General features: G+C 39.9%; 1 protein-coding gene across 4 annotated transcripts in view; it reads left to right on the forward strand.

Moving 5' to 3' along the window:
- The window catches only part of Rai14 (retinoic acid induced 14), a 136,125-nt gene that overhangs the window by 61,604 nt on the left and 48,828 nt on the right, over nt 1-25,693 (forward strand). For all 4 annotated transcript variants that reach the window (XM_071612649.1, XM_034636109.2, XM_071612650.1 and 1 more), the window contains exon 3: nt 21,144-21,274. In XM_071612649.1, the coding sequence (XP_071468750.1) occupies nt 21,144-21,274 (131 nt within the window). The remainder of the gene's footprint in view (nt 1-21,143; nt 21,275-25,693) is intronic.

Genomic DNA, 25,693 nt, shown 5'->3' on the forward strand with positions numbered 1-25,693 from the left:
ATAAGCAAAGGGCTATCAGAAAGTAGTTCACAGCCAGTAACTGATAATGGTGGAATATTCTCACTAATAACCAAATGTTGCAGGTCAAAATAAAATGTAAAAATTATCTTATACAATTGAAAATATGAGATACTGTTTAGCATCTGCTGAGACTAAGGAATTATTCTTAATTTTTTCAGGTATCACATTTTTTAAAAATCCCTGTCTTTTAGAGATATGCACTGAGATGTTGAGAGATGAAATTAGGTGATATGTGGAATTTGCTTCAAAATCATCTAAGCTGAGAAAAGGGGAAAGGGATAATGAAGGGGGGATGCGTGAGAGCATCCATAAAGGAAAATAAGGGGTAGGGTAGTGAGTGAGTTGATGGGTGTTGAGGCCCAGTGATGGATATAGAGGGATTTCTTCTATTTTTTTTCTCTCCCTTGGCTTGAATTAGTTTGCAATGTTTGAAATTTTTTTAATGATGAAAAGCTAAAAAATCTTTAGAGACCCCCGTGAAGAGAGAGAGAGAGAGAGAGAGAGAGAGAGAGAGAGAGAAGGTAAAAGAACAGGCAATATCCAGACATTTGTACCTCCAGTGGGAAGGTACAAAGAAGCCATTTTTCCCCCTATGAAGTCTTTATTCTTGTCAAAAAAATTAAACTCAAATTTGATCAATTCCAGGAAGTACAAGAGATAGAGAGTTATGTTAAATGCCATGTGAGACACAGTCAGTGAGAGTCAAGAATATGAAAAAGTCTAGAGTAATTGACCATATTGCTTCCATGAAGTAAATTCAAAGAGCCAGTGGGAGGCAAAGGGGAAGGAAGGAGAAACCTCTAAATTAAGAGACTGATGAGAGGGAGCCATTTACAATGTATGATCTCAACTTGTATCCTGATTCTACCAAACTAAGAAAAATTCATGAGGTCATTGGAAAAATTTAGATGCAGTGGAATATTTAATGTATTAGGCATTAGTCTAATTTATTTTAGATGTGTTTTTGTGCTCATGTTTGAAAAAGAATATTTAGAGACACATACCAAAATATTTATTGATGCTGGTGGGAGTGTGTTTAAATGGGGGCCCAGCTGAAGGGAGATTGGCACGGAAGTCATGAGAGTCATGGAAGTGGGATAATAAATTCTACTCTTAGATACGTTTAAATATTTCTGTAATAAAGAATACAAGGTTTTTCCCATTGTCAAGTAATAGTAAACATTTTCTACAGTGATGCTATACACTGTACTCATACTTTGCTAGGGTCCTTTATGAATAGCAGTTTTACCTAAGAAGTTTTTTTTAAACAAATAAACAGTATGCATAGATGGGGCAGGGTGGATGTAGCTCAGTGGTAGAGCACTCTTGCCTAGCATATGTGAGACCTGAGTTCTCTCCTGGCACTGTTTAAAAAAAATTGTGTGTATATGATGTGTATGTCTAGATCTATATATTTACCTCTATCTTCATTTTGCGTGTGTGTGTGTGTGTGTGTGTGTATGCATCTGTATCTCCAGGTTCTATATATTATTATGGATTTCTAACCACATCCCTTATATTATTTTCCTAAAAATAACCTAAATGTTAAACAATAAAGAAATGTCAAATTAAGTTTTTAATTAAGCCATATATTCTGTAAAATAACAATTTATTGTCCCATAAGAGTGCTTCTAATATATTAGAGTGAAAGAAAATGGGACAAAATTCAGTTATGGTAAAAAGAGATATAGGAAAATTGAGTGAAAGGAAATAAAATGTTAAATTTGTTTTTAGTATAGTCTCAAATTGTGGATTTAAATATTCTTCACTGTCTTTTGTTTTTGTTTTTTTGTTATGGGATTATTTTAGTTTCTAGAACCTTAAACAAAGAAAAATGTTTAATACTGTGAATTGAGAAAATACCCTCACCTACATTATTTATCTTCACCTAAACTACATTATTTATCTTCACCTAAATCAAAGATACTAATTTTATCTAACAAAGTATATCTTAGTGGGTTTTAAGTGAATGGTAAATTATTTTGCATTTACATACTTTAGATAAGCTTTTCTTTAAGACCTTTGTTTATTTGTATACTTATGCATGTAATGATTTATTTTAGAATATATAAAAGAAAATGCCCTTGGCGTTTTCCACCTGGAAGATTTTGCATTTTCCAACCTGGATACACAGAGGCTGTTGGCAAAGTTGTCTTTCTTACATGCTGTTTTTCCATTTTCTTGGCACTCACTTCCTGTTTCTCTTTTGCAGTCTCTATCCCCACACACCCCAGCCCAAAATGGAAGCTCCAGTTCATAACTAATTTGGAAAAAAAAAATAACTTAAGGAAATGAATAATTAGGCTTCTTATACTCTAGTAAGCAAACTTCGTAAACACTGTCATCTGAACTCCTGTTTTGATAGAGGGCAGTTTAAACACGGCAATGGCACTGGCTAGGTAAAGTTGACACTGATTCAAAGCAGGGCAATTGAGGATTAGCCTAAATGGGGCATGGCGTGACCTTCAAGGAGTCCAGATGTGGCCAGGATGGCCTGTTGTACTGAAGGACCCTTTGCAGAACAGCCATCCTAGGAATCTGGAGAGGGTGTGAGGATTAGTAATGTAACTGCCTTGGCCTCTCAAGGTCCAGAGATAATCACAGGCTCTGGGAGTAGACATGACCCTGGAGATGAGTTAGTAAGGAGAACAGGAGAAGGTCAGCCCATTGTCCATTAGCATGGGCATACTCAGTCTTCCAGGGACTGCTTCCCAGTGGCCTGACAGTTCAGCTCACAGGGGCTTCCCTGCTGCCAGGAAAGGTGGTCTTTCAGCCAAGTACTGGCTCTTGTGGTTCTGAGCTGTAGTCCATGAACCAGTGCCCAGGAGGAGTTCTGCTATTGACATGGACCAAGAAAAACACAGCAAATGCACTCGATAGTGTATGTGTTACACACACACACACACACACACACACACAGAGAGAGAGAGCGGTGGTGCTGGCCTTGTTTAATGATCATTGTTAATTTTACTAAGACAATTCTTTGGAATCCCTCTTACCTTATAAAAGTACTAGCTCTTACCAATAGTTGTACAAAATACTTCACCTACTTGATATTTTAAGATCATTAATATAGATCTTTTGGGGTGCAGCTAGAGGATCATCCCCCTCAATTTATGGTAGCAAGGCAAACTATTCCTGGCTTTTCCTGCCAGCCACTCACCCTCACTCTATTCTGAGAACCTGGAGTAACTCCTCTGTATTTAGAAGCCTCCATGTGTCTTGGGCTTTGTGTTCCTGAAACACAAGATGTTCAACTGTTGGTTGTCTGAAGTGTATGTTGCTAAAAAAAGAGAAAAAGTCAGATCATTTTATTTCCTTTCCATGATCTTTACAAATTAATTAGAGGAGGAATATCAGAACAAGACTCTATGAGAGTCTGAAACACAGGACAGGTAAGGAAGTTCCCCAGAATCACACATACACACCTGGAATTTAACTTCCCAGAGCATTGGGCTTTGTCTTTTTCACAGCTTGTCCATGCAAAGAAAATGCTTAATAAATATCTGCTAAATGAATGCATGAGTCAAGCCAGGATCTAAGGTGCCCACTGAGCACATGCATTTAACCGTATTCAGGATGGAGTTGATTTATTGAACTCTCTCAAGTCCATGGGGCATAAATGTGAAAGGACCTGTATTTATCTTCAGTTGCAACCTTCACTCATGCTGACTTGACTCTCCTGGCCCTTTACAACATACAACTTTTATAAACTTTCACAGATGAATCCAGTTCAAAAACTTTCACAAATGAATCCAACTTAATTTAAATCTTTTCTCTCTCCCCCTAGTGTGGCTTGACCCTGAATCAAAGCATCTGAAGTGAGAGAAGAGATGGGGCATTCTGCCCTTTCTCTACTTCTGTCCCTTTTTCAGTTGGAGTTGAGCCCCCAACCCCTGGCAGTAGGAGACAGACTGTTTATTATAAACACTTAGGAGCCAAAGGCATTTATTTAGTAGGAAAAAAAGCACTTTATGTTGGGTGATGTCATTAATGAAGCAAAGGGTTAAAACTTTTGAAAATGTGTGAATTGCGGTATTAGCTGCAGGCTGGGAAGATTGTTCCGGCAGCATTTGTACATTATCTCAGTTTTTCTTTTTTCTTAATTCTACATGACAGTAGAATATATTTTCACATATTATATATACATGGAGTATAACTTCCCATTCTTGTGGTTGAACATGATGCGGAGTTACACTGGTCATGTATTCATTCATATGTGAGCATAGGAAAGTTGTGTCCAATTCATTCTTTTCTATTTCCATCCCCCTTCCTTCTCTTCATTCCCCTTTGTCTAATTTAAACAACTTGTCTCAGTTATTCTTGAAGCCATTCTACACATTACGGTACACACACATGAATGTGCAAAGATGGTCAAGGCAGAGCTGTTTGTAATCATGAAAAACCGTAGCAACCTAGGTACTCATCATCATTTTGCTGTAAAAACCTTGATGTAACTCCATTGATATGGGAAAAGTTCAACTTATGTTATCTGGTGAGAATAGCGGTTATAGAGCAAAATAATTGCTGTAGGCATAGAAAAAAAATATGGGATACAAAACATATACAGAGTTTCTCTTTTCTAAACCATATTTAACACAGTGTTTTATTTAAGTTGTCTGTATGGGGAAAAAAAAAATGATGTGCATCCCTAGCTTGTACATGTAAAAATGCTAAGCATGTGCAGTGAATAAAAAGCTTATTCTGGTTAATTTCTTTCTTTTTTTGGGTGGAGGGATGGTGATGTGCCAGGGATTGAACCCAGGAGCGCTTAATCACTCAGCTATATCCCCAGCCCTTTCTATGTTTTATTTTAGGGCCTTGCTAAGTTGATGAGGCTGGCTTTGAACTTGGATCCTCCTGCCTCAGCCTTCCGAGCTGCTGGGATTATAGGCATGTGCCACCAAACCTGGCTCTTGTAGTTAATTTCTTATCCTCATGGGTCACATACTTAAGGAAATAGGTCAGAGTTATTATTCTTGAGTGAAAAGACTGAAAGCAATTCTATTTGATTTTTAAATTTTCTCTGATTTTCTACAGTGAATCTTGTTTACATACATAAAGGTATTTTCGAAAGAAATTATACTATTATCCTTAATGAAAAGCTAGCATGTAAGCTTGTATCAGTTAGCTAGTGTTTTATGTGTTCTTTGTTCTTAATTATATTTCTCATAATCTCTGAATGTTCAAGTCTCTGAGCATAAAAGCTTTTAGTCAATCCCCCCCGCCCCTTAGTTGGCCTAATAACTATTACTTCATTCCACATTCTGGCTTATATTTCAACAACTGAATGTCCTAAACATTATCTGACACTTATAAATGCACGCAGTAACTTGGAAAAACGCCTTTATTACAGTATAAATCTTGCAAGTAACTTTAAAAAATTATGTTGTACCCTTCATTTTGAACACTAGAAAATGAGAACCTTCTAACTTATAAGAAGGTTCATTCATCTTCTGTCCAATTTTATAATTTATTGGAAATAATTGAAGTGTTTCAGGAAAATTCATTCTACAGGGTTTATTTAAGTGCCTAGAGCTAAATAAATCAGAATGGAGTTTTAGCATGCAGGGAAATGGTGGAATGAGAGGTCTTCATCTTTTTGCCTATGAAGTCCAATATCAGCCTATAGAAGCTCTGTGGGTTAGGAACCTGACTCTGTATCTAATTATCTCAGACACCCCCAGGCCCTAACCTCCTGCAAGGTACATGATGAAAGTGGTCTTGGTAATAGCAAACACAGTCTCTACACTTACTATGTGCAAGGCACCTTACTGAGTATTTTTAATGCAGTGTCTGACTCCTCACAGTAGGTCTCTATGGTGTTTTTTAACCATTTCTTGGGACTTAGGGAAACAGCTGCCCTCTGCATAGTGATATATGAAAAAAAAAATGCAAGTTTTTTTTTCTTCCAAGTTGGCTTAAAATTTCATGGTTATGGACATATACTCTGAAAAACCATTTTAGTAAATTAAAATTTAGCTTACATTGGAGCATTTTATTAAATGTCTGTAAAAAATGAGTCTCAACAGATTGAGGTAACAGAAAAGGTCCAAAAACTCTTCAGTGGTGCATGAAAACTTTTTCAGATTGATCATTTCAATGTTAGCTGAATTTTACTTTATTGTCTGAAGTATGTAAAACCCACATTATGTGCTAAGTAAAGTAATTGGTATAGTCAGGACACCAAATGAAATAATTCAGAGGTAAAGTAAGTGCACAACTAATTCTAATAAAGTGGTGATATCCTGGGGGTAAAAGTGACAGCATTTATCTGGGCTTGAAGGAGTTTTGACAAGTTAAGGAAACTAGCATGAGCGTTAAATCTGGGCAGCAGTTTGGTTTTAAAATTCCTGTGGGGACTTATGAGGTTGTCTGAATTAGTACCTAAGTAGCTCACCACTTTTTAGCAGAATATTCTTTAGCAAGGAAAGTGTATTGGAGGAAAATGAGGCACCTTTCAGTTTGAAACTTCAAGTCTAGATCTTTAGTGTAGCATGATAGCTCTCAATGTCCCATCTTTGTTTTTAAGTTCCAAGTTTATTTTACATTTTTGTGATTTTGTAGCCACAGTCATTTTACTTCTTTTCCCTCTTGGCATTGATGGCAATAAAAATATCCTGATTCTTGGAATGTTATTTTGTTTTACTTTTTGATCAGTTGAGCCAAGTCTTTGAAAACTGAAAACTTATAAAGGAGTGTTTAGGTACAAGCATGCTCAGTTCTTGCCTACCCTAGGGTATGTTTCAGTTGTCCTTATACTTAAAGAACTTTTTTTTCCCCCTTCCTTTTTTAAGGAGAGAATTGCCTGGGTAATGTTTGGTTCCTCTCTAAGTTGCATTGATGATGGTCCACTGTCTTCTGGTATATAGTGTTTTGGGAAAGTCTGAGCCTGCCTAATTTGGAAAGCCTATGAAAATAACTTACTTTCCACCTGGGAATGGATAGAACTTTTCTTTCATCCTTTAAAACAAAACAAAACAAAAACAATTTTACCAAAATGTATCTTGAATTACAGGCCTTTGTCTGCCTCTCCCTACTCCCAATAAATTTTAGTTATTATTTGGATTGTTCTTTTTATAGACAAGCTTTTCTTTAGCTCAGGGTAGTTTTCCCTTATCATGTTTTTTATTTCTTAATTTTGCCAAGATTCCTACATCATATAGTTCTCAGCTCCTCCTTTCATATCTTTCTTATTCTCTCTTTTTTTTAACCTCCTTTTTTTTTCTTTTCTTTTAAGCTTGTCTATTGCTTGAACACCACATTTTCTAGATTTCCCCAATCTGTTCTTAACTCTTCTAAAACATTTTAAATTTGGCCTTTCTACACGCTCTTCTCTGATTCCAGATTGTTCTTCAGAGCAGTTTCATAGACACATTTTTCATTTGGTTGAAAGCTTATATTAGAAAGCTTCTCCAGTTTCTTAAAGAGTATGATTCTATGTTGTAGGAAGAAGTGGGCCCTGATTCCTCAAAGAACTTGCCTTCTGGAGTTCTTAGGCAGAAGCTTTTCCTAGAAACTGTGCTCTTTCTGTGACTAATTATAGAGGAAGGCTGTGCTCATCCAACCTTGAGGAATGAGATGGTGTCTATTGGATGTTATAAGATTCTTATTCAATATCACAGTCAGAATGAAAGGAAAAAGGGAAGGGAAGGGAAACCGGACAGGAAAACTAGAACCATCATACTGAGCTTTGCCATTTCCGAAGTCCAGCTGCCTGAGGAGCACATGGGTAAGAGTCAATTGCAGAAGGGGCTGTTGTCTGTGCCCAGACATGGTGACATGGCTGGGCACGATTGCCTTCCTTAGGCACTGGCCACACATGGCTGTACTTTTGTCCTCTCATGTTTGCCTGATGTGCTGTTGGCATCGGTATACTTCATGGTGACCCCAAGTGGCAAGTAGGCAGGCCCAAATCACCCTCATGTCACCTTTTATCCCTCTGAATTAGGCCCCATGAATGGGGTTTTGTTGGGATCTCTTCCAAGCATTTTCCTGGCAGGCAAAAAGGCAGCTTGTTGACATCATTGGTCTAATTGGCCTTTCTTCAAATTTGTCCCATCTGACCTAAAACTACAAGAAGTATCTTGAAATTTCTAGCTTGAGCATGTGGTCCTTTCATGTTTTCCAGTGGAACGACAAGTTGTACCTTAATGTTACATTCTACAGTTCATTTTAATGGAACTTTGACATATCATTTAAGATATCGATAAATTTCCCCAAAGCTCATATCACTTTAGGAGCTTAGAAATCAATTATTCTGTGAGTAGGCGCAGCTGCAGCAGAAGCCTCTGGACTTGCATTGTCTGCAGTGTATCTCATTTGTGCTCTAGCTGGTCAGCAAATCTGGGTCTGGCCATGGGAGGTTTATTGTGAATGTGAACATCCGCTAATCCTAGAGGGAAAAAAAAATTATTCAAAATTACAGAATGGAATTTCCCTTGGGAGTGTGAATAATAACCATGTTAGCTAACACTTGCTGAATGCTTACTATGCGCCAGACACTATTTTAAAAATATCTGATTCATTTGATTCCCACAACAGCCCTGTGATAGATGTTACCATTATGGTCTCTCAGCCCACAACTGAGGCACACAGGAATAAAGTAACTTGCCTAAGGTCACAGGGTGGGATCTAGGCTGCAAACTCAGGCAATCTGGTGTCTGGTCCATACTTTTAAGGACTATTTTATACAGCACTTCAAAAAGGCAGGAATGATGCTGGAGATCTGTGGTCTTCTGCTAGTGTCAAGAATTTGAATCTGAGAGAATAGACAGACGGGAGCCAGTTGCTTCCCAGTGGCAAGGAGATGTCAAGAAGAAAATGAAGATAATAACAAAAATTGCAATGGAGAAGAGGATAAAATAAATATCTTAGGGAGATTGTGAAGGTTGGCTTCTTCCTCAGTATTTTTAGTAGCAACTCTGCTTTAAAAACCCACTGTTCTACTTGCTTTTTACTCATTCATTGAATAAACATTTGTCTGCCCCTGGCCATGTACCAGCCCTTGTGCTAGATGCCCAGAACGCAGAGGAAAAAGTCATAGTCCTTGCCCAGGAGCTCACAATCTGTGGTCACCAGTAGCTGAACACCAAGTGGCTTTCAATAGAAATTATCTGTAAGAAATAAGTTGTGTGTGGCATACCCTGGAAAATAAAGTTTAAGAATTTCAAGAGCAGCTATATTTTTAAATATCATTTCATTTTTTCAACCATAAATGGACTCGTTCATTTTCAATGCATGGTCAGACAGCAGATTCTTGACAGATTAGGGTCAAAATCCATAGCACAGGACAACACTCTCGAGTTCCAATATTGCTTGATTCAATCCCCTCCCCTCCCACCCCACCCCACCCCCGCCTTTTGGTGATTTTTGTGTGTGTTTACTTGTCACCCAGCACCTAGCTGATTCATAAAACGCTAAGACAAGACATATTTGGAGAATTCCTTGTGGACTCTAAAGGTAATGAATGAGGCTTTGCATATGTGTAGCTCAAAGAGTTTTCCAAAGTTCTCCATGTTTGCCAGTGTCCTTGTTTTTGACTTCTTTGCTGCTCTCAATTAGAATCATGCAGTTCCAGAGTTAAGCCTTCTTGAGCTTTCCTGGGAGGCCCTCTGTCCTCTGGGACCTGGGGAGATGATGGCGGGGAAGCCTGTCTGTACACAGGCTCATCTGAAACCTCAGACAGATCAAACCGATATTGAGTGTCATGGCCCCTTGTCGTGTGCTCTTAAAAACTGCTGACCTCTGCCTTCAGATGTCAGGCATAAATAATTTCTTGGAATTAGATTTTTTTCCTCCTGTGGATGGATATTGGAGTTTATTCTGGGTTTGCTATTATTGGAGTATAGAAAGGCTATAACCAGTAAGCCCTTTCTTGAGAACTATAAGAGTTCTGTTATAAATAAATCAGTGGCGTCTCTTGTCTCAAACACATAAAAATATCCAGACTACTTAAAACTGACCTCTGATAACATTAAACGTTGTGCTTATATATGTGTAGTATTTTGATTATTTAAGTCATCTTCTATTTTCTGAAGCTTCTAATCCAAGTTGTAGCACATATGGGAATTTAGAATAATAATGGTGAGCATAGCTTAGCACTGGAATGTTCCCTCAAAGACAGAGAAAGTTCTATTTGAATGCAGTGATTCATTAAAGGAAAAAAAGAAAAAATTCCAGATAGATCTACTAGAGGGGTATTATGGAAGAATATGAAAGTTTTCCCATAGAGTATAATATGTTCAGGAAGTCAAATACATTATCTCCTGTTTTACATTTGAAGAATCTGAGACACACAAAATTAAATAACTTCTTCAGGGTCACACATCTAATAAGTGTCAGAGGCAGGATTTGAACCCAGAAACCCAGCATCCAAGCTCTTAGCCCTGAGTTTTACATCTCTCTATAAGAGACATGAAATGGGAAAACCATATACAGGTTCAACATCCCTAATCCAAAAATCTGAAATGCTCTCAAATTCAAAAGCTTTTGAATGTCATCATCATGTGATACCACAAAATGGAAATGGGATCTCTGGTTAGTCATGGACAGCCATGGACAGTTTTGTATTGAAAGTAAGCCAGAGCAGTAGACAAGAATATTTAACTACCAGAGATGTTGGCATAAGAAGAGGGAAATGTGGCAGCAGAGCTACAAAGATCCGTTAAAAGAGTAGAAATGAGCTAGAGAGACAAATGATGAGAGTCAGATCTCCTTCCATAGTTCTGTTAAGCATCTGTGCATGTCAGTGTACCCCAAGAGTTTGGCAAAGAGGAAGAAATATCGATAACAATGCCCAGCAAAAGTGAGAATCAGATCCCACAGTCATTTCAAGCTGCCCTCTCACCTGCTCTGGATCCTGGAATCTCTGCTTAAATCCCTCATCTCAGCGTCCAGTTGGGAATCGTCAACCAGCCCTCACTCCTGTCCTACCTACTCAACCTTCCAGTGAAACCCCACTGGATACCACCAAAGGATTCCTTATGGAGTTGTACTTTCTACTCCCAGCTCAACCTTCAGAGCTGTCTGAAACCCCTTTTCTTCATTTCAAGGGGTTTCCTTTCCTGTTTCCCCCTGGGAGTTCTTGGGGATATCACCATGCTTCAAGCTTCTTAGCCACCACTGACCCTGCTTGCTTTGCCTCCTGTTTCCCTGAGAAAACCTAAAAGCCACAAAAGACACACTGTGACTTCTTCTCTACCACTGCACGTCGGCCCCTCCAGCCTACTACCTCAGAGGCAGAACCTGACCCTAATTTACAAAGGTCAGCTAGCCACCTGCCCATGCTGCATCAAGTGCACCTCGCCTTGCCCTCTTATCAGCGCTGCACACACACCTCTTGTATTTTTCATGTCTCTCTTCACTGATTCCTTTGCTTGCCTCAGTCTATAAACATACTTAAGTGTTCCTCATCCTGACTAATTCCTTTCTGAATTTTCCTTTCCATTGAACTGCCGTAGCTTTCTGCTCTTTTTTTGAAGATATTTTTTAGTTGTTGATAGACCTTTGATTTATTTATTTGTTTGTTTGTTTACTTTATTTATTTATATGTGGTGCTGAGAATCGAACCCAGTGCCTCACACATGCCAGGTAAATATACTACTGCTGAGCCCCAGCCCCAGCCCAGCTTTTCTGCTCTTGAGAAAATGAAGTGACTCATTACAAGTCCCTTAGTCTCTGTGTGCCTCGGTTTCCTCATCTGTAAAGTAGGCTAATAAAAGTACTTACCTTGTAGTGTCATTTTTTTTAAGATTAAATTCAAGCACTGATAACTTTTAGTGAGTTTAGATGGTATTAGTCTCTGGGGGTTCATAGGGCTTGGTTCACAGTATTTGTGATGAAAGACCATGTAGTAGTTATTAGGTGTGTTTATGTCCTCAAAGTCTATAACTACTTGAGAGATGAGATTATTTCATATCCATTTTTTATGCCTAGGACTTCATGTGGTACCTAAGATATCTATCTATTTCTCTCTCTCTCTCACTCTCTCTCTCTCTCTCACTTGAATGTAAATAGAAGAGTGGTTGAAACCAATTATTTGGAATATTTTTTTTTCTTTGAAAGGTAAAAGTGACTTTACTTATTGCTAGATTCACCTGTCTTCATGAGACTTTTACTTCATGTGACATGGCTTTTAATGCAATGTTTTAATGCTGATCAACATAACCAGAGAAAGGAATTTGGTAAGATTACGTGGAATTGAAGTATATTTACATTTACAGCCTGAGACAAAGGAGCCAGTGGAGAAGGGGTTAATCAGTAGTGGCTCCCTTAATGGAAGAAAAACAACAAAGCTCTTCAATGCAGAGCTTTGGGCTGAGTCCCTACCATCTGGTAGGAGAGAGTGGGAGCTGGGTTTTGGTGGTGAAGTAGACAGATGGTGGCCATTGGCCATGCCCTGGAACTGCCATCCACTGGGAGTCACAGTCCTTAAGGATACTTTAGAAATAGTATCTAATTACAGCTATGCCAAGTGCTATGCAAGAGAAGCACGGGAGTGCCAGCCCTGTCCTGGTGACCAGGGAGGGACAGAAGTACAAAGGGCAGGGGGCGGGTGGGGATGATTAGAACAGCTGGTGAAGTGGGTGGGTCAAAGGGACCTGCCTGATCCTGGATAGAGGTGTTCATGGTGATATTCTGTCCATGACACAGCATTCAGCATTTATGTGGTCAAGACCTTAGGAACCACCGACAGCTCATGAAAGGGAGGGTGATGGATTTCAGGGTGAAGAGCAGAGAGTATCACCTGCATGTGTGAATAATCTGAAATAAACGTTTCCCTCTGGAAAACTCATTTTAGATGAACTCATCAGCTGTTGGTCTAAAGGAACAAGTATTATATGGAAAGCTCTTTATAAAACTGCTGGGCTTTTAAAAAGCAGGAGAATATGCAAATGATGTCTTGGTAATTTTCTAGGTTTTCAATGAATACTAAAGACAACCTTGTGAGGCTTCATGCAGATCAATTTGCTATTTGTACTCTCTACTAAATGCATCTTACATTTTTTTTAGTCATTTTCTCTTTATTAACCTAAATATTACTCACTGCAAGGTCTAGGTCAGGGACCAGTCAGGAAACTTGCCTGCCCAGCTGAATTCTCTCCCTTCCTTGGTGTTGGTTCTCTGTTTCACTCACTTAGGTGACTTTACCTCTGACATTCTGTTTTCTAATTTTGGTATGTTTCTGATAGTGCTGTGTTTTATCTCCACAACTATATAGACAATATGGTAATGACTGCCAGTCAGGTGAAAGACACTAAGTAAATATTTGTTGAAGGAATGAATGGAATCTTGTATATTACTCTGCATCTAGTAGATATATAATAATAAGTACTGGCTGGTTTAGTCAGGGGAACCTGCTATATGAACTGAAGCTTCCCAATTTCTTGTCCTCTGTATTAAAACTTTGAAATGTGTGCAGTTTGGCGGTGGGGGGTGGCAGGAAGACAATCTGATATTCTCCCAGTGCAAACACTGTTTACTTTCTCTTTCATCTTAGCCTTGCTGATTATATTGGCAAAACAGCCTGCTCCCCATCAACTAGAGGGAAAAGTGCAATTTTTCCAAAATAATCTTTCAAACAGACTTCTTCCAGTAGCTGCTCCAGCAGATCCACACAGCAAGAGCTATTCCAATTTGTGATGGTTTGGGCTTTAGCATCTTTCCTAAAAAAAAAAAAAAGTTAAAGAAACTTGTTCTATTCCTGGCTCACTGTGTGCTATTGGATTATTCTGATTGGGCTGATAAATTTCCAAACTCAAGCCTGCACGCTAGTCCTATGTCAGTGACCACTGAGTTTCCACAGGTTTTTTTTTAGTTCTCCAGGATTCAAATCAAAATAAAAGAAGATGATGCCGTGTCTGGCCAAGGGCAGAAGTTGCCTATTGCCAAAGCCCCCGCATTCCTCGCACAGTGGCATGGTGTTTGCTCCCCTGGATGGAGAGAGGCAAGGTTTTCAAAAGACTAAGCTTCAAGGGAAAACTCTTAAGCAAGTGGGTGTCATTTGGAAATGATTTGATGAATAGGAAACTTACCGGCCAGCCATTGAAACTCTCATTTGTGATATATTAGCAGGAATGTTTGGAGCCCACACTGAGGGTAAGGTCTGCCTTTCCCACATGCAGCCCTTCATAGCTGACACATTACACATGTCTCTGGAGCGTAACATATGGCTTCCTGAACTTGTAAATGTGGCCTCGTGTGCTCTGTTGAAATTGTGTCTGTTTAAACAGTCTCCTGAAAAACTGAGCCATATTCAATAAAATAGTTTTGTATCCATGAAGGTTTCCCTAGAGCCCTTTAAAATGTGATTTCTAAGGAAAATAGTAGAAAATTTACCTTAAGGTATCACCTGCCTCTACATGGGTTAAGGGATTGTCAGTCCTAAGTTGTAAATATTGAAAGATTCATAGAGCATTAGTCAAGAAAAAACAGTCTAGATTTATATAGTTTATTAATAATCATAATTTGGGACATCTAATATGCTCCAGGCCAATTATGTATATTTATTCTAATTTTTAGGATAATTTGCAAGTAGGAGGATTTCCTGCATTTTATAGGTAAAAGCAGGGATGCAGATGGCCTGCTCAAGATCAGCTTGATGGGAGGCAGGGATTAGAATTTCAGAAACTTAAAAACCCTTGACTCTGAAATCTGTCCCTTCTTTTCTATACCTGGGGCTCTTTGGTTGATTGAGCTACGTTTTTGCAAGTGCTTCTGCCAAAAGTTCGTAGCTTTATCAGACTCTCCTGGTGAGTTCATGGGGCCTCTAAAAGATTAAAGACCAGATTTTGGTACCAGATTGACTTTATAATAGAGATGAAGAAATGGTAAGTGGGAATGTAAACCATCAGAGGAAGAGAAAGAGGACGGCATATGATTTAATAATTACTATAGAGAAACCCCCACACACAACAAGAATGCACAGTTTAACAAGTAGTTTTAAAATGAGGGTATGGTTGGGCATGATGGCTCACACCTGTGATCCAAGTGGCTGGGAAGCCGAGGCAGGAGTATCATGAGTTCAAAGCCAGTCTCAGCAATTTAGCAAGGCCCTAAGCAAATCAGAGAGACCTTGTCGCTAAAGGAAATATGAAAAAGGGCTCCCCAGCCACTGTGACTCAGTGGTTAAGCACCCCAGATTCAATCCCTGGTAGGAAGGAAGGAAGGAAGGAGCATCTGTGGAGCTACAAGCCAGTTTGGGAAACAGAGCAGTGCCCAGGAGTGTTTCCAGGTGTCCCTTCCTGACCAAGCATCCCACCCTCAACCCTAACCTCCAGCCCGATATATAGGGCAACCTTGTCCTTGCTTTTCTTTATAATGTTACTGTCTGTGTCTATTCCTAAAAAATGTGATTCCACTTTTCCTGCCTTCATCTTTATATGCATGCAATCATACTACTGTGGGGTTCTGTGTGTGGGTCTGCTTTCAACAATATTGTTTTTAATATCCATTCATGTCATTTTAGCTAGTTGTAGTAGTTTGTTCAGGTCATTACCCATTGTTTGACTCTTACAATCTACTTATCCATCTTCTCTTATTGGATATTTGTGTCATTTGTAAGTTTTGCCTCTTAGGAGCAATGTTCTTGCTAGTATTCTTAAACAGGTCTAACACAAGTTTCACATGCAACTTGTAGGGAAAGCCTAATGTTTCCCAAACTTTGTGGGAGACAACATACCTGGTTCTGCAAGGAGAAAGTGGAGAATTCTTCTTTTTCTCTTCTCCCCTTCCTAATCAGACCTTGTGGAGGAAGAAAATTCATTCAAGTAAATTCTCTGGTTAACCTTAGCATAGTTCCAGTTGTCCCCAAACTGACAGTAAGAAACATTGAGAGCACTTACTGAACCTCATGATTTCAGGGCTCCACCCCAGTTCACTGGATCATCTCCAAAATGGAGCCTGGGATTCTGCAGACTTAACAAGCACCCAAGTGGTTTTCATGACTGGGAGACTGGCTTCATTCTGATTGAATTTATGAGGCTTTATGAGGCTTTGCTCCTTAGTCATGAAGAGATGTAGAGAAAATATACATATGATTAAAATTTTGGAAAGTTGGCCTTTTGTAGAAAAGTTAAGGGAACTGGATTATTTAGCCTGTAAAATTTTTAAAATCTGAAACATGATTTAATAATTGTGTGCAAAAGAATGAAAGTTTTATAAACGGAAAGCACAAACATTTGCAAAGTCAAGAGAGACTTAGGTTAACTAAGAGGAAGAAACTCCTGCTAAAATCAGCATCAAATACTGAGCATTTTTTAGACATCAAGGGGGTAAGAAATAAAGGCTGCTGTCAGTGTCTTCAGGGAGCTGAAGACATGAGACAAAATGAACAAACATGAGCTGTCAAACAAAAGCCACAATGCAGTATTACATCAAGTCTAGACTACAGGCTTCAGTGGAGCTGAGTAGGTGGCCCTTGGGGACATAACAGAGTAGAGAAGCAGAGAAAGGTCACAATAAAAGGCCTGAGAGCCTGCAAGGCTTGAGCAAGTCTTAGAAGTTAGCCTTTACATAGGTGGCTGGACGGCAGAACATTCCAAAGCAGTGTCTTCCAGTGTTTTTTACTGTGATTCTCCAGTAAGAAACATTTCATATCATAGCCCAGTATACACATACATATAATAGACACGAGTTTTATAAAGCATTTAACCTTATTAAATGTGATTATGTTTTATTTTTTTCCTCTTTCATTTTTTTTTTAATTTTTTATTGTTGGCTGTTCAAAACATTACATAGTTCTTGATATATCATATTTCACACTTTGATTCAAGTGGGTTATGAGCTCCCATTTTTACCCCATATACAGATTGCAGAATCACATCAGTTACACATCCATTGATTTACATATTGCCATACTAGTGTCTGTTGTGTTCTGCTGCCTTTCCTATCCTCTACTACTCTTTCGTTTTTAAAAAATATTTTCAGTTGTAGATGGACACAATACCTTTATTTATTTACTTACTTATTTTTGTGTGTGTGCTGAGGATCGAACCCAGTGCCTCACATGTGCCAGGCAAGCGCTTTACCACTGAGCCACAACCTCAGCCCTCTTTCATTTTTTAAATATGTTACATTAACTAATTAATATGTTGAAAACTCTAAGGGGACCAGGAGCCCAGTGTGGGGCCAGTCTTATGGAAGAAGTGCTAATTAGAGGGGAGGATTTTCAAGGGAAGTAGTGACTGGTGACATAGTGCTCCTTAGAAGCCCTCCTCAATTCTGCAGTATGAATGAATTACTGTGGAATGTTATGGCAAAATTCCAAACTTCATCTCTTTATCCAGCCAACCCTACCTTTGGACGTGGATTGACAATGATTTTTTTGAGATTTCTCTTCAAAGTTTGATTTTGATTTAGCACTTTCAGTAGAGGAATGTGGTAGGGAACAGGCATTCACTTCTGGGTACCCAAAAGCAATGACATTCCAAGTGCTTCTTAAATGTTTTGCCTTGCATTGTAAGTGGCCATGCAGAATGTGGTATATGGAACAGTTACAGAGGAAAGGAAGTAGGCAGTATTTCCATGGGTAAGTTTAGGAGGGGAAAGTGGTGGTACCTAGAAAGCTGGGCAGCATGGTTATGGCCAATTATGTGTCTCAGAGCTAATTGCAGATAGACAGTGCCCTGGCCCAGGACTGAGAACCTTACAGCACTGGATCCAGGCAGTGGAGGTGAAAGGCCATCACCCATCACTCTGGGTGATGGCCTTTCACCTTGGAAGCCTCCCTGTTCAGAATCCAGATTTGTGGAGCAGAGGTCTAATTAGGACCCTCTTGCCCTCCACCTTGAGCATACTTTTGAGACTAAAACTTTTACCTTCTTTCTGCCTTTCCCAACTGATGGTCTGCCCTCTCCCACCCCTCCAGGGCTTGCTTCTGCCTTTCCTCATTCTTTCAGATGGTTCCTTTCTCTGTTCAAACTCTAAGACCTTCAGAATACATGAGCACCTGCCATTTTCCCTATTGCTGCTAACCCTGAGCCCTGTCAGCAACCTGCAGATTGAAAGGTGTTCTGGATTATTTTTTCAGTATTTCCTTGTGGGAAGCCATGCTTTCTTTGCCTTTTCTCCAAGAGAAAATTAGTGTCCTGTCTGCTTGCAGAACAGACTTTAGATACGAGGCTTTTTAGACCTAAAGGAATGTGTAGTTGACCTTGCCCTCCAAAGAGTAGGGGTGGGGGAACCTTTCATGGTGTGTCCTAGAAAGGTTGAACTCTCTGCAGATCCATGTGGAAGTGATTTTAGGGAAGCCCTATGATCAGATTTTCCTCTACTTAAAATTGGAGTGCCTTAGCAGAACTGAAAAGGAAAATTCTTTCATATGGCCCTTCCTTTGCTTAAGTAATTTCAGTCCTGCGGTCTAAGATTTAATATCCTTTTGATCTTCCCAATCCGGTTTTAATTTGGTCAGTTAGAGTTGAGGAAGGATTTTAAAAGACAATAATTTTCCCTTTTAGGATAACAGGTGGAGATTATTCATTAAATGTACTTCATAAACTTTTTTGGTTTTTTGCTTGTAAAATACACTCTGGGGGTAAATTGACTACAGTCTTTCTCTAGTAAGAAAGAGACTTTTTGCTACAGTTGTTTTGTGCAGTCGTTAGTAAACCTTCCTACTCTACTAACAAATTCTTAGGCTGGGGCAGTGTGCTGCTTGTGTCTTCTCTGGAAGGCCTCATTTGTAATTGAAGACGCAACCTACTGTCTTGTTTGTGAGCAGATTGATTGTTGTGGAAGGAGGGTAGATGACATTGGTCCTGACACATTCTTACTTTGACAAGCTTGATGAAAGGAGCCATGTAATCTCTATGGTAGCCACTCGCTCCTGGCACATGAAGTCTCAAAGTTAAAGATGTGTGCACTAGGAAAATTTTCAGTACTCAGGAGCCATGTGTGACTCTGGGATTAGATTTTGCTTTGCTGAAAGACAAGGGGGCACTGTCTTATATGTTGCAAGATTAGCAGCACCCTGGTCTTCACCTTTTAGGTGCCAGTGGTCCTCCCTGATAGGGACAATCAAAAATGTTCCTAAAGCTTGGCAAATGTTCTTGGAGGGAGGAGGGCAAAAATCACTCTGGATGAGAATCATTGGCCTTGTGGCTACAGTATTGGACAGTAGGAACATAAAACGGTTCCATTATCATAGATGGTACTATTCTAGAATAATCCCTAGCAAAGTATGATTGGGGGAAATTTGCCGAGTAAAGATTTTGAACTTTTGAAGAATCACAGTGGTCATTCAACCCAAAGACTTGGGAAAGTGAGACACAGAGAGGTTATGGGTAACTAAGGGCACATAGCATGTCAGTCTAGAGTTTGGGACTTCAGATTCTTGAATCTTAGAGGACAAACTGCTGATTTTCCTTCAGACTCACTCATTCTTACTGTGTTCCTGCACTCAGTGATGAACATGGGGGGAGAAAGAAACCCTGAAAAATGGGAGTGACCCAGTCCTGAGGCCCACAGATTTGCAATTCCTGGGCATATCTGCTGGGCCCACCTTTAATCTCTGACAGGGTGAGTCCTAATGGGTCTCCCGGTTCCATCAGCCCAGAGATTGGGAACACACTCCTGGGGCTGTGGAAGACTGTAATCCTGTAAAATTCCCTCTTTATAGCTTGCCAATCTCCAATATTACCTCTGTCTGCTCTCTTGTCGTGGTCCACAGTAAGGCCTTTAATAGGAAATGCTTGTGGTTTCTTAATCTTCAAAGGTCAAAAGGAAACACAGAGCCCTAAAGATCTATCTGTAGAAAATTTTAGGACTGAGCATGCTAGTATATGTCTGTAATCCTAGTGACTCTGGAGGCTGAGGCATGAGGATTGCAAATTTGAGGCCAGCCTGCACAAGTTAAAAGATCCTATCTCAATAAACAAACAAACAAACAAACAAAAGGCTGGGATATAGCCCAGGGATAGAGTGCCCCTGGGTTCAATGCCAGTTCCAAGGTGGGGGAAGGCACAGAGAAGAGAAGGAAGGGTTGGGAGCTTTGGGGAGGGAGGACATTGTCAGTCCCAGGGTAATGATGTCCACAGCTGAAGAAGCCAGAAAGTAGGATTACCTCATTGCCTGCTGCAGGGGTGCCTTGGAGACGTGGATGTGCCCAGTGTTTTTTCTCCTTTCTCTCTTCCCTCAAATCCTTTATGTTTACACACCTTCCAGGCCCTCAATCCTTGATTCTATTCTCTCATCCTCTGCTTCACAACCTTCTGTGGCTCACTGCTACCTTCTCACACATTTGAAACAGAGATCATCTATCCCACTCCTAAGAGTAAAGCCTGTTTTTTTTTTTTGTTTTGTTTTGTTTTTCCATGCACATGAAATTTTCACTGTAGCTGGCAGAATTACTGGGTTTAGAAGTTGTTGGTGGAGGTATTGCTGTTAGATTTTATTTTTTTCATTTTTTTTAGTTGTAGATGGACACAATACCTTTATTTTATCTATTTATTTTGATGTGGTGCTGAGGATTGAACCCAGTGCCTCCAACATGCCAGACAAGCTTCTCTACCAGCAAGCCATAACCCCAGCCCTTGCTGTTAGATTTTTAATAGCTTACTCAGGAAGTTGTTTTGTCTCTGCTGATACTTTGTTTAGTTAGTAGCCTGGACAACTACTTAAAATCATCATGACTCAAAAATCAAAGCCCAGTAAATAGGCGAGAAAGAGTAGCCATAAATGCAGATAAAGAATTATGTGTACTTAAAGCCTAGGGTAACCTTGAGCTATTGGCCAGTTGGATTCTGTAACACAGTGCACTTGAGTGAGTTGTGGACTAGGTCAAAGGCCAACATTCTCACTCAGGTGCTGGCTGTCAAGTTTAGCTAGAAATTAGCTAATGTATAAACTGACCTAGGTCTTCCTAAGTTGCTTCATCTTCTCAAGATTGTTAAAAGGAGTAACTATCACAGTTTGCTGATGGCCAATATATCACTGAACTGTGATATATTGTCTTTGGAGACACAGGCCTACTTGAGTGTCCCCATGGTGAAGGGGAAGGTATTTATAAAGTTGCCCATTTGGGGGTAGGTTTTGATTTGAGCTAGGAGGACCAAGGTCCTGTGCTTCAGCATGGCCGTGGCTCATGTTGTACATCAGCGCTGACTCTTCCCTCTGCTCCACAGACCAACGAGTGGAACAAGAATGATGACCGCCTGCTGCAGGCTGTGGAGAATGGAGACTCGGAGAAGGTGGCCTCTCTGCTGGGCAAGAAGGGGGCCAGCGCCACCAAGCATGACAGCGAGGGCAAGACCGCGTAAGCCAAAAACACTGGTTCCTGTGTCTGCCCATTCTGGGTTTCAGAATATTCCCTGGAATCCCGAGTGTCCATGAGGGAGTTTCACAAGTGCCTTATGGGGCCTTTATGAAGTTATTGCTGTTTGCCCTCCCACTCCCATGTGAAAACGTGTATGAGGATATTTTAATCTGGTTTCTGTCCCTTCTAATTCCAGATGACACTTTGAGCTTTCCCCTGAGTGGCTGTTTGTTATCCAAACATGTAACCAGAGATTTCACCAGAGAACAAATAGCACCAAGATTGCTACCAGTTAGTGGTTGGGAAATAAATTTTAAGATAAGAAACAGCAGAAAAGAGAAAAATAATTTCTTTTCTGTAACCCTCAAACCTTACTATTTATAATTTATGGAATCACCCCCTTCCATAACATAGATAACTACATGAATACTGTAGTATGATTTTGCTTCATGCCTTGCTACACATGGTACTCTTGCCTTCTATAAAAGTTACATAATTGAGTACAAGACTGTGTGTGTGCACTTGTGCATGTAGGCACCTATTTAGGTACTTTTATCCATCCTTACCCCCGTGGTATTGTAGAAAGGTCAGTGACTTTGGAGCTATACAGGCTTGTCCTATGGAGCCTATCACTTAAGAGTTATGTAATCCTTGAACATCAGCTTGCTCACTGTAAGATGGACATGATATTATTTAATTGCTAGAGTAATTATGAGTGCAATACAAGATACCAGAGTGGGTTGCCCTCAAAAGCAGGCTATGAGACAAGGACTGGGGTGCCAGTAGTTTTTGACTCCAGAGATTCCAGGAAGCATGGGACACAAAGGAGCTCTGTGTAGGATTTGTTGCAGGGAATTGGGATGCTTTCCTGATGAGGGTTTTTGGTAATTTGTTTAGACTTAGAGCAGGAGTTAGCAAACATGACTTACTATCTACTTTTATAAATAAAGTTTTATTGGAACACAGCCACACACGTTTATTTAATCATTGTCCATGGCTGCTTCTGCACTACAAAGGCAGAACTGAGTAGTTGCAGCACAGACCATGTGGCACACAAGCCCAAACTATTTACCATCTGGCCTTTTACATAAAAATGTTTTGCCTAAGATTAGATGATTTAAAGTTATTCCACCTGAAGGGTAGGGAAAGTGGGGTGTATCTCTTAATTTCTTGTTCCCCAAAGGTTGAGTGCTGCTCCTAGGGGCTGTAAGTGCTCCTTGCCAGAAAAGGTACAAAAGTATATGGGGCACCCACAGCTATAGAACCTGTATGGAGAGAGCCATCACAGTTCCTAGCTAATGATAGGCACTTGACAAAGTCAGCTCCCTTCCCTTCTCATCCAAGATTAGTGGTTCTCCATCCTGGGAGCTTTTGTATTAGTATTACCCAGATGCTTTTAAAAAAAATACTGATGCCATGTGATACATCAATCAGCAAGATGTTCCTAATTGCTTGGTCTGGGGAGAAGCCCAGGAATCAATATTTTTTTCTCCTGAGATTTTTGGTGGTAGGCACTTGGCTTTTCAACTACTTTGTATACCTCTTTATAGCCTTCTTGATATCTACTCCCCCAGCCTAGCTTTGTAGACAATATTTTATACATGTCACAGCAGGGAAAGGGGAGATAAATGTTTGTGATCATTTTATCTAAGATGGTACTCACTGAAAAGAAGATAGAAAATCTGGATTAGCGGCTTAGCCACAATTATGAACACCTTAACAAATTTGTTCTTTTGGTTCGTATTTCTTGTGTACGAAATACATGACTAGACAATCATTTTCTACTCTCTTTTATTGTGGTAAAATATACATAACATAAAGTTTACCATTTTTGTGATTTTAAAATACACAGTTCACAGTGTGGAACAACCATCCTCACTATCAATTTCCTTCCCCATTCCCCTGGCAACCGTGAGTCAGCCATACCTGGATTTGCCTATTCTGCACAGTTCATATAAATGGAACCATAGAATATTGGTCTTTTGTGTCTGGCTTCCTTAACTTAGCATGTTTTCTGGGCCCATCCACTTTGTAATATGTATTCATTCTGTTCTCCTTGAGTAGTGGAAGTGCAGTTATATAGACATCACAGATCTCCCTGAACTAACTCTAGACATAGTTCTCACACCTCTGACTGTGCACTCACAAGTCAGCTATTTTTCATTTTTCTTTCCATGATACATAATGTGGAAAGTTAGAAGAATGAATGAAAAAGGAAGAGAGGAGGTAATTATTTCTCCAGTGTAGGATTTTCCATAAGCAATCATCTGTCAACACTTCATTTTTCTGCTTGGGATATTCCTTTTGAGGATTAAAGTTATTAACTGGTAACTGTAAGAATTTAATTTTTAAAGGCACCACAGAATTCTATCTTAGTTTCATAGTTTCGTTCAGGCCTAAGGGTCTGAGTATTGACAATAAGGTAGGAAACCTTCTTCCTTAACCCTTTGTCATCGCATAATAATACCAATTCTGGGGCTGTGTTATGAAGTGGACAGTTGGTTGCCTTGCCTCAGCCTGATCACCTTTGGAAGCCTGAACTTCTGTACTAAAGTTTAGTCTCATCTGTGCATCCTGGACTGAGTGCCCACTTGAAGATCTTCCCTAAGCTGTGGAGATTTTTTCTGTAGTTCCTCTTCTTTCCGGGTGCCTTTGGTTTGGTAGAATGTGAAATGGTAACATTCTAAGAGTGGCTCTGAGTTCATGTCAGAACCAGTGCTCTCCTCTGCTGGAGCTCTTGACTAGACCAGCCCTTGGAGCTGCCGGGGTGGCATGTGTTGATGGACACCTAAGAGATGTTTTGCTTCTAAAGATAAGGCCCCATCACTCTTGAAAATTAGGTCCTGGACAGCACTTGGCCTCATTTTCTGCCTGCTCCTTAAGAGTTTACCCTTCCTTTTATACAGCACCACATCAAAATTAGGCTGGAGGCCTATTTTCTCCAGAGCTTTTGTGACAGTGCATTTTGTAATTTGGTATAAAAATCTACAATTTCATGTCAGCCCCAAGTCCTGATTTGGCTTTCAAGGTTGTCCCTGAGGCTCCACCCTTATCTAAATGTTATCTCCCAGTGGGCCTTCTTCTGGAGGTGGGGCTGCCTGCTTCTGTCTTCCTTTCAGGTAAAAATGGCCTCATATTTGCCCAGTTGTATTCAATGTCCAGTGTATTCCATTGTATTCAAAGAACAGGAACAATAGGAATGTTCCACCTATGAAAAGCCTTTGTTTTCTGACTCTTACACAACAGGGTAAACTCTGTGAGGACAAGGGTCAGACCATTTTTTGGAATGCTGGTCTTTCTCAGTATTCCATCCTTGTCGAAGGGGCCATTGAATTGCCATTTACTGAAGTGACTTTTCAGTGTGGAGAAAAATGCTCTTTCTGCTGAGAGTTGCTCATGGGTAAATCACCCAGAAGTGAGTTAACTTGGGATTGAGAGGAGAAAGGACTATTCCAGTGACTATCACAACCTGTACCCCCAGTTTCCAGGGCAGCTTAAATACAGAAGTACTTAGCCTGTACTTCCTAGAAAACCAGAGGACCCAGAAAGTCCCGAGAATGTGCTGGCAAAGGCAGCCATCTCTCAGACATTCTCCAGAAGATTCCATAAGCCAAGGTCAGAAACCAGATGGGTGATTTGGTAATTCCTTAGACTTTTCAGTTTCTTCCTGAAATATTTCCTTTCTGAGAAAGATAAGAAATTAAGTCAGAATTTTTTTTCCCTCTAGGACTGATCAAAGAGGGGTTAAAAAAAAAAGTAAAAGCAATCAAATGACTGGAATTCATTTAGGAAAGAGTAAAAGAAGGGTGGGTGTCTTGGTTGGAAGAGAAGAAAATGGAGCAGGGCAGAGTTATAGCTGCAGGCTGTGTTTATGGAGTCAGGCTTGGCTTGCCTCTGCCCCATCTGTTCTCTTTCCACGGGGGAGACGTGAGGAAGTGGAAGGATGTCAGTGCCCTGAAACCTCTTACCGGAGAAGAACCTAATTGTTTCAAGATGGTTTCCCCTACATTTGGATGTGCCTTTAATTAAAGTTATGTGTGTTTGTCTTAGGAACAACCAGACTAAATAAAGTCACTACTGGGACTGTTGTATTTGAACAAATACCTACCAGGACATGTGTGTATAGACTTTAAAAAAAATATAGGTGTATACACACATGCACACACACACGTGCATGTGCTTTCATGTAGCCCACGTTGCAGAAACCTGATCATTTTGGCTTTGAGAGCAAGAATCTGTGAAATTATTGTTAGATTACTCTTTGGAACTTAAACATAATGTGGGGGAAGTAGGCCTTGAAAAACAGTACAATAATGGGCTTTTCTAGCTAGTGTCTTGTTGTACTTTCTGTTTTCTTGTTTTTTCAGAATAGGCATGTATTAGAAATATTATACCAGCAATTCAGGCTTAGACATCAAG

This window comes from Marmota flaviventris, chromosome 5 (genome assembly GCF_047511675.1).
Source record: "Marmota flaviventris isolate mMarFla1 chromosome 5, mMarFla1.hap1, whole genome shotgun sequence".
Lineage (NCBI taxonomy): Eukaryota > Metazoa > Chordata > Mammalia > Rodentia > Sciuridae > Marmota > Marmota flaviventris.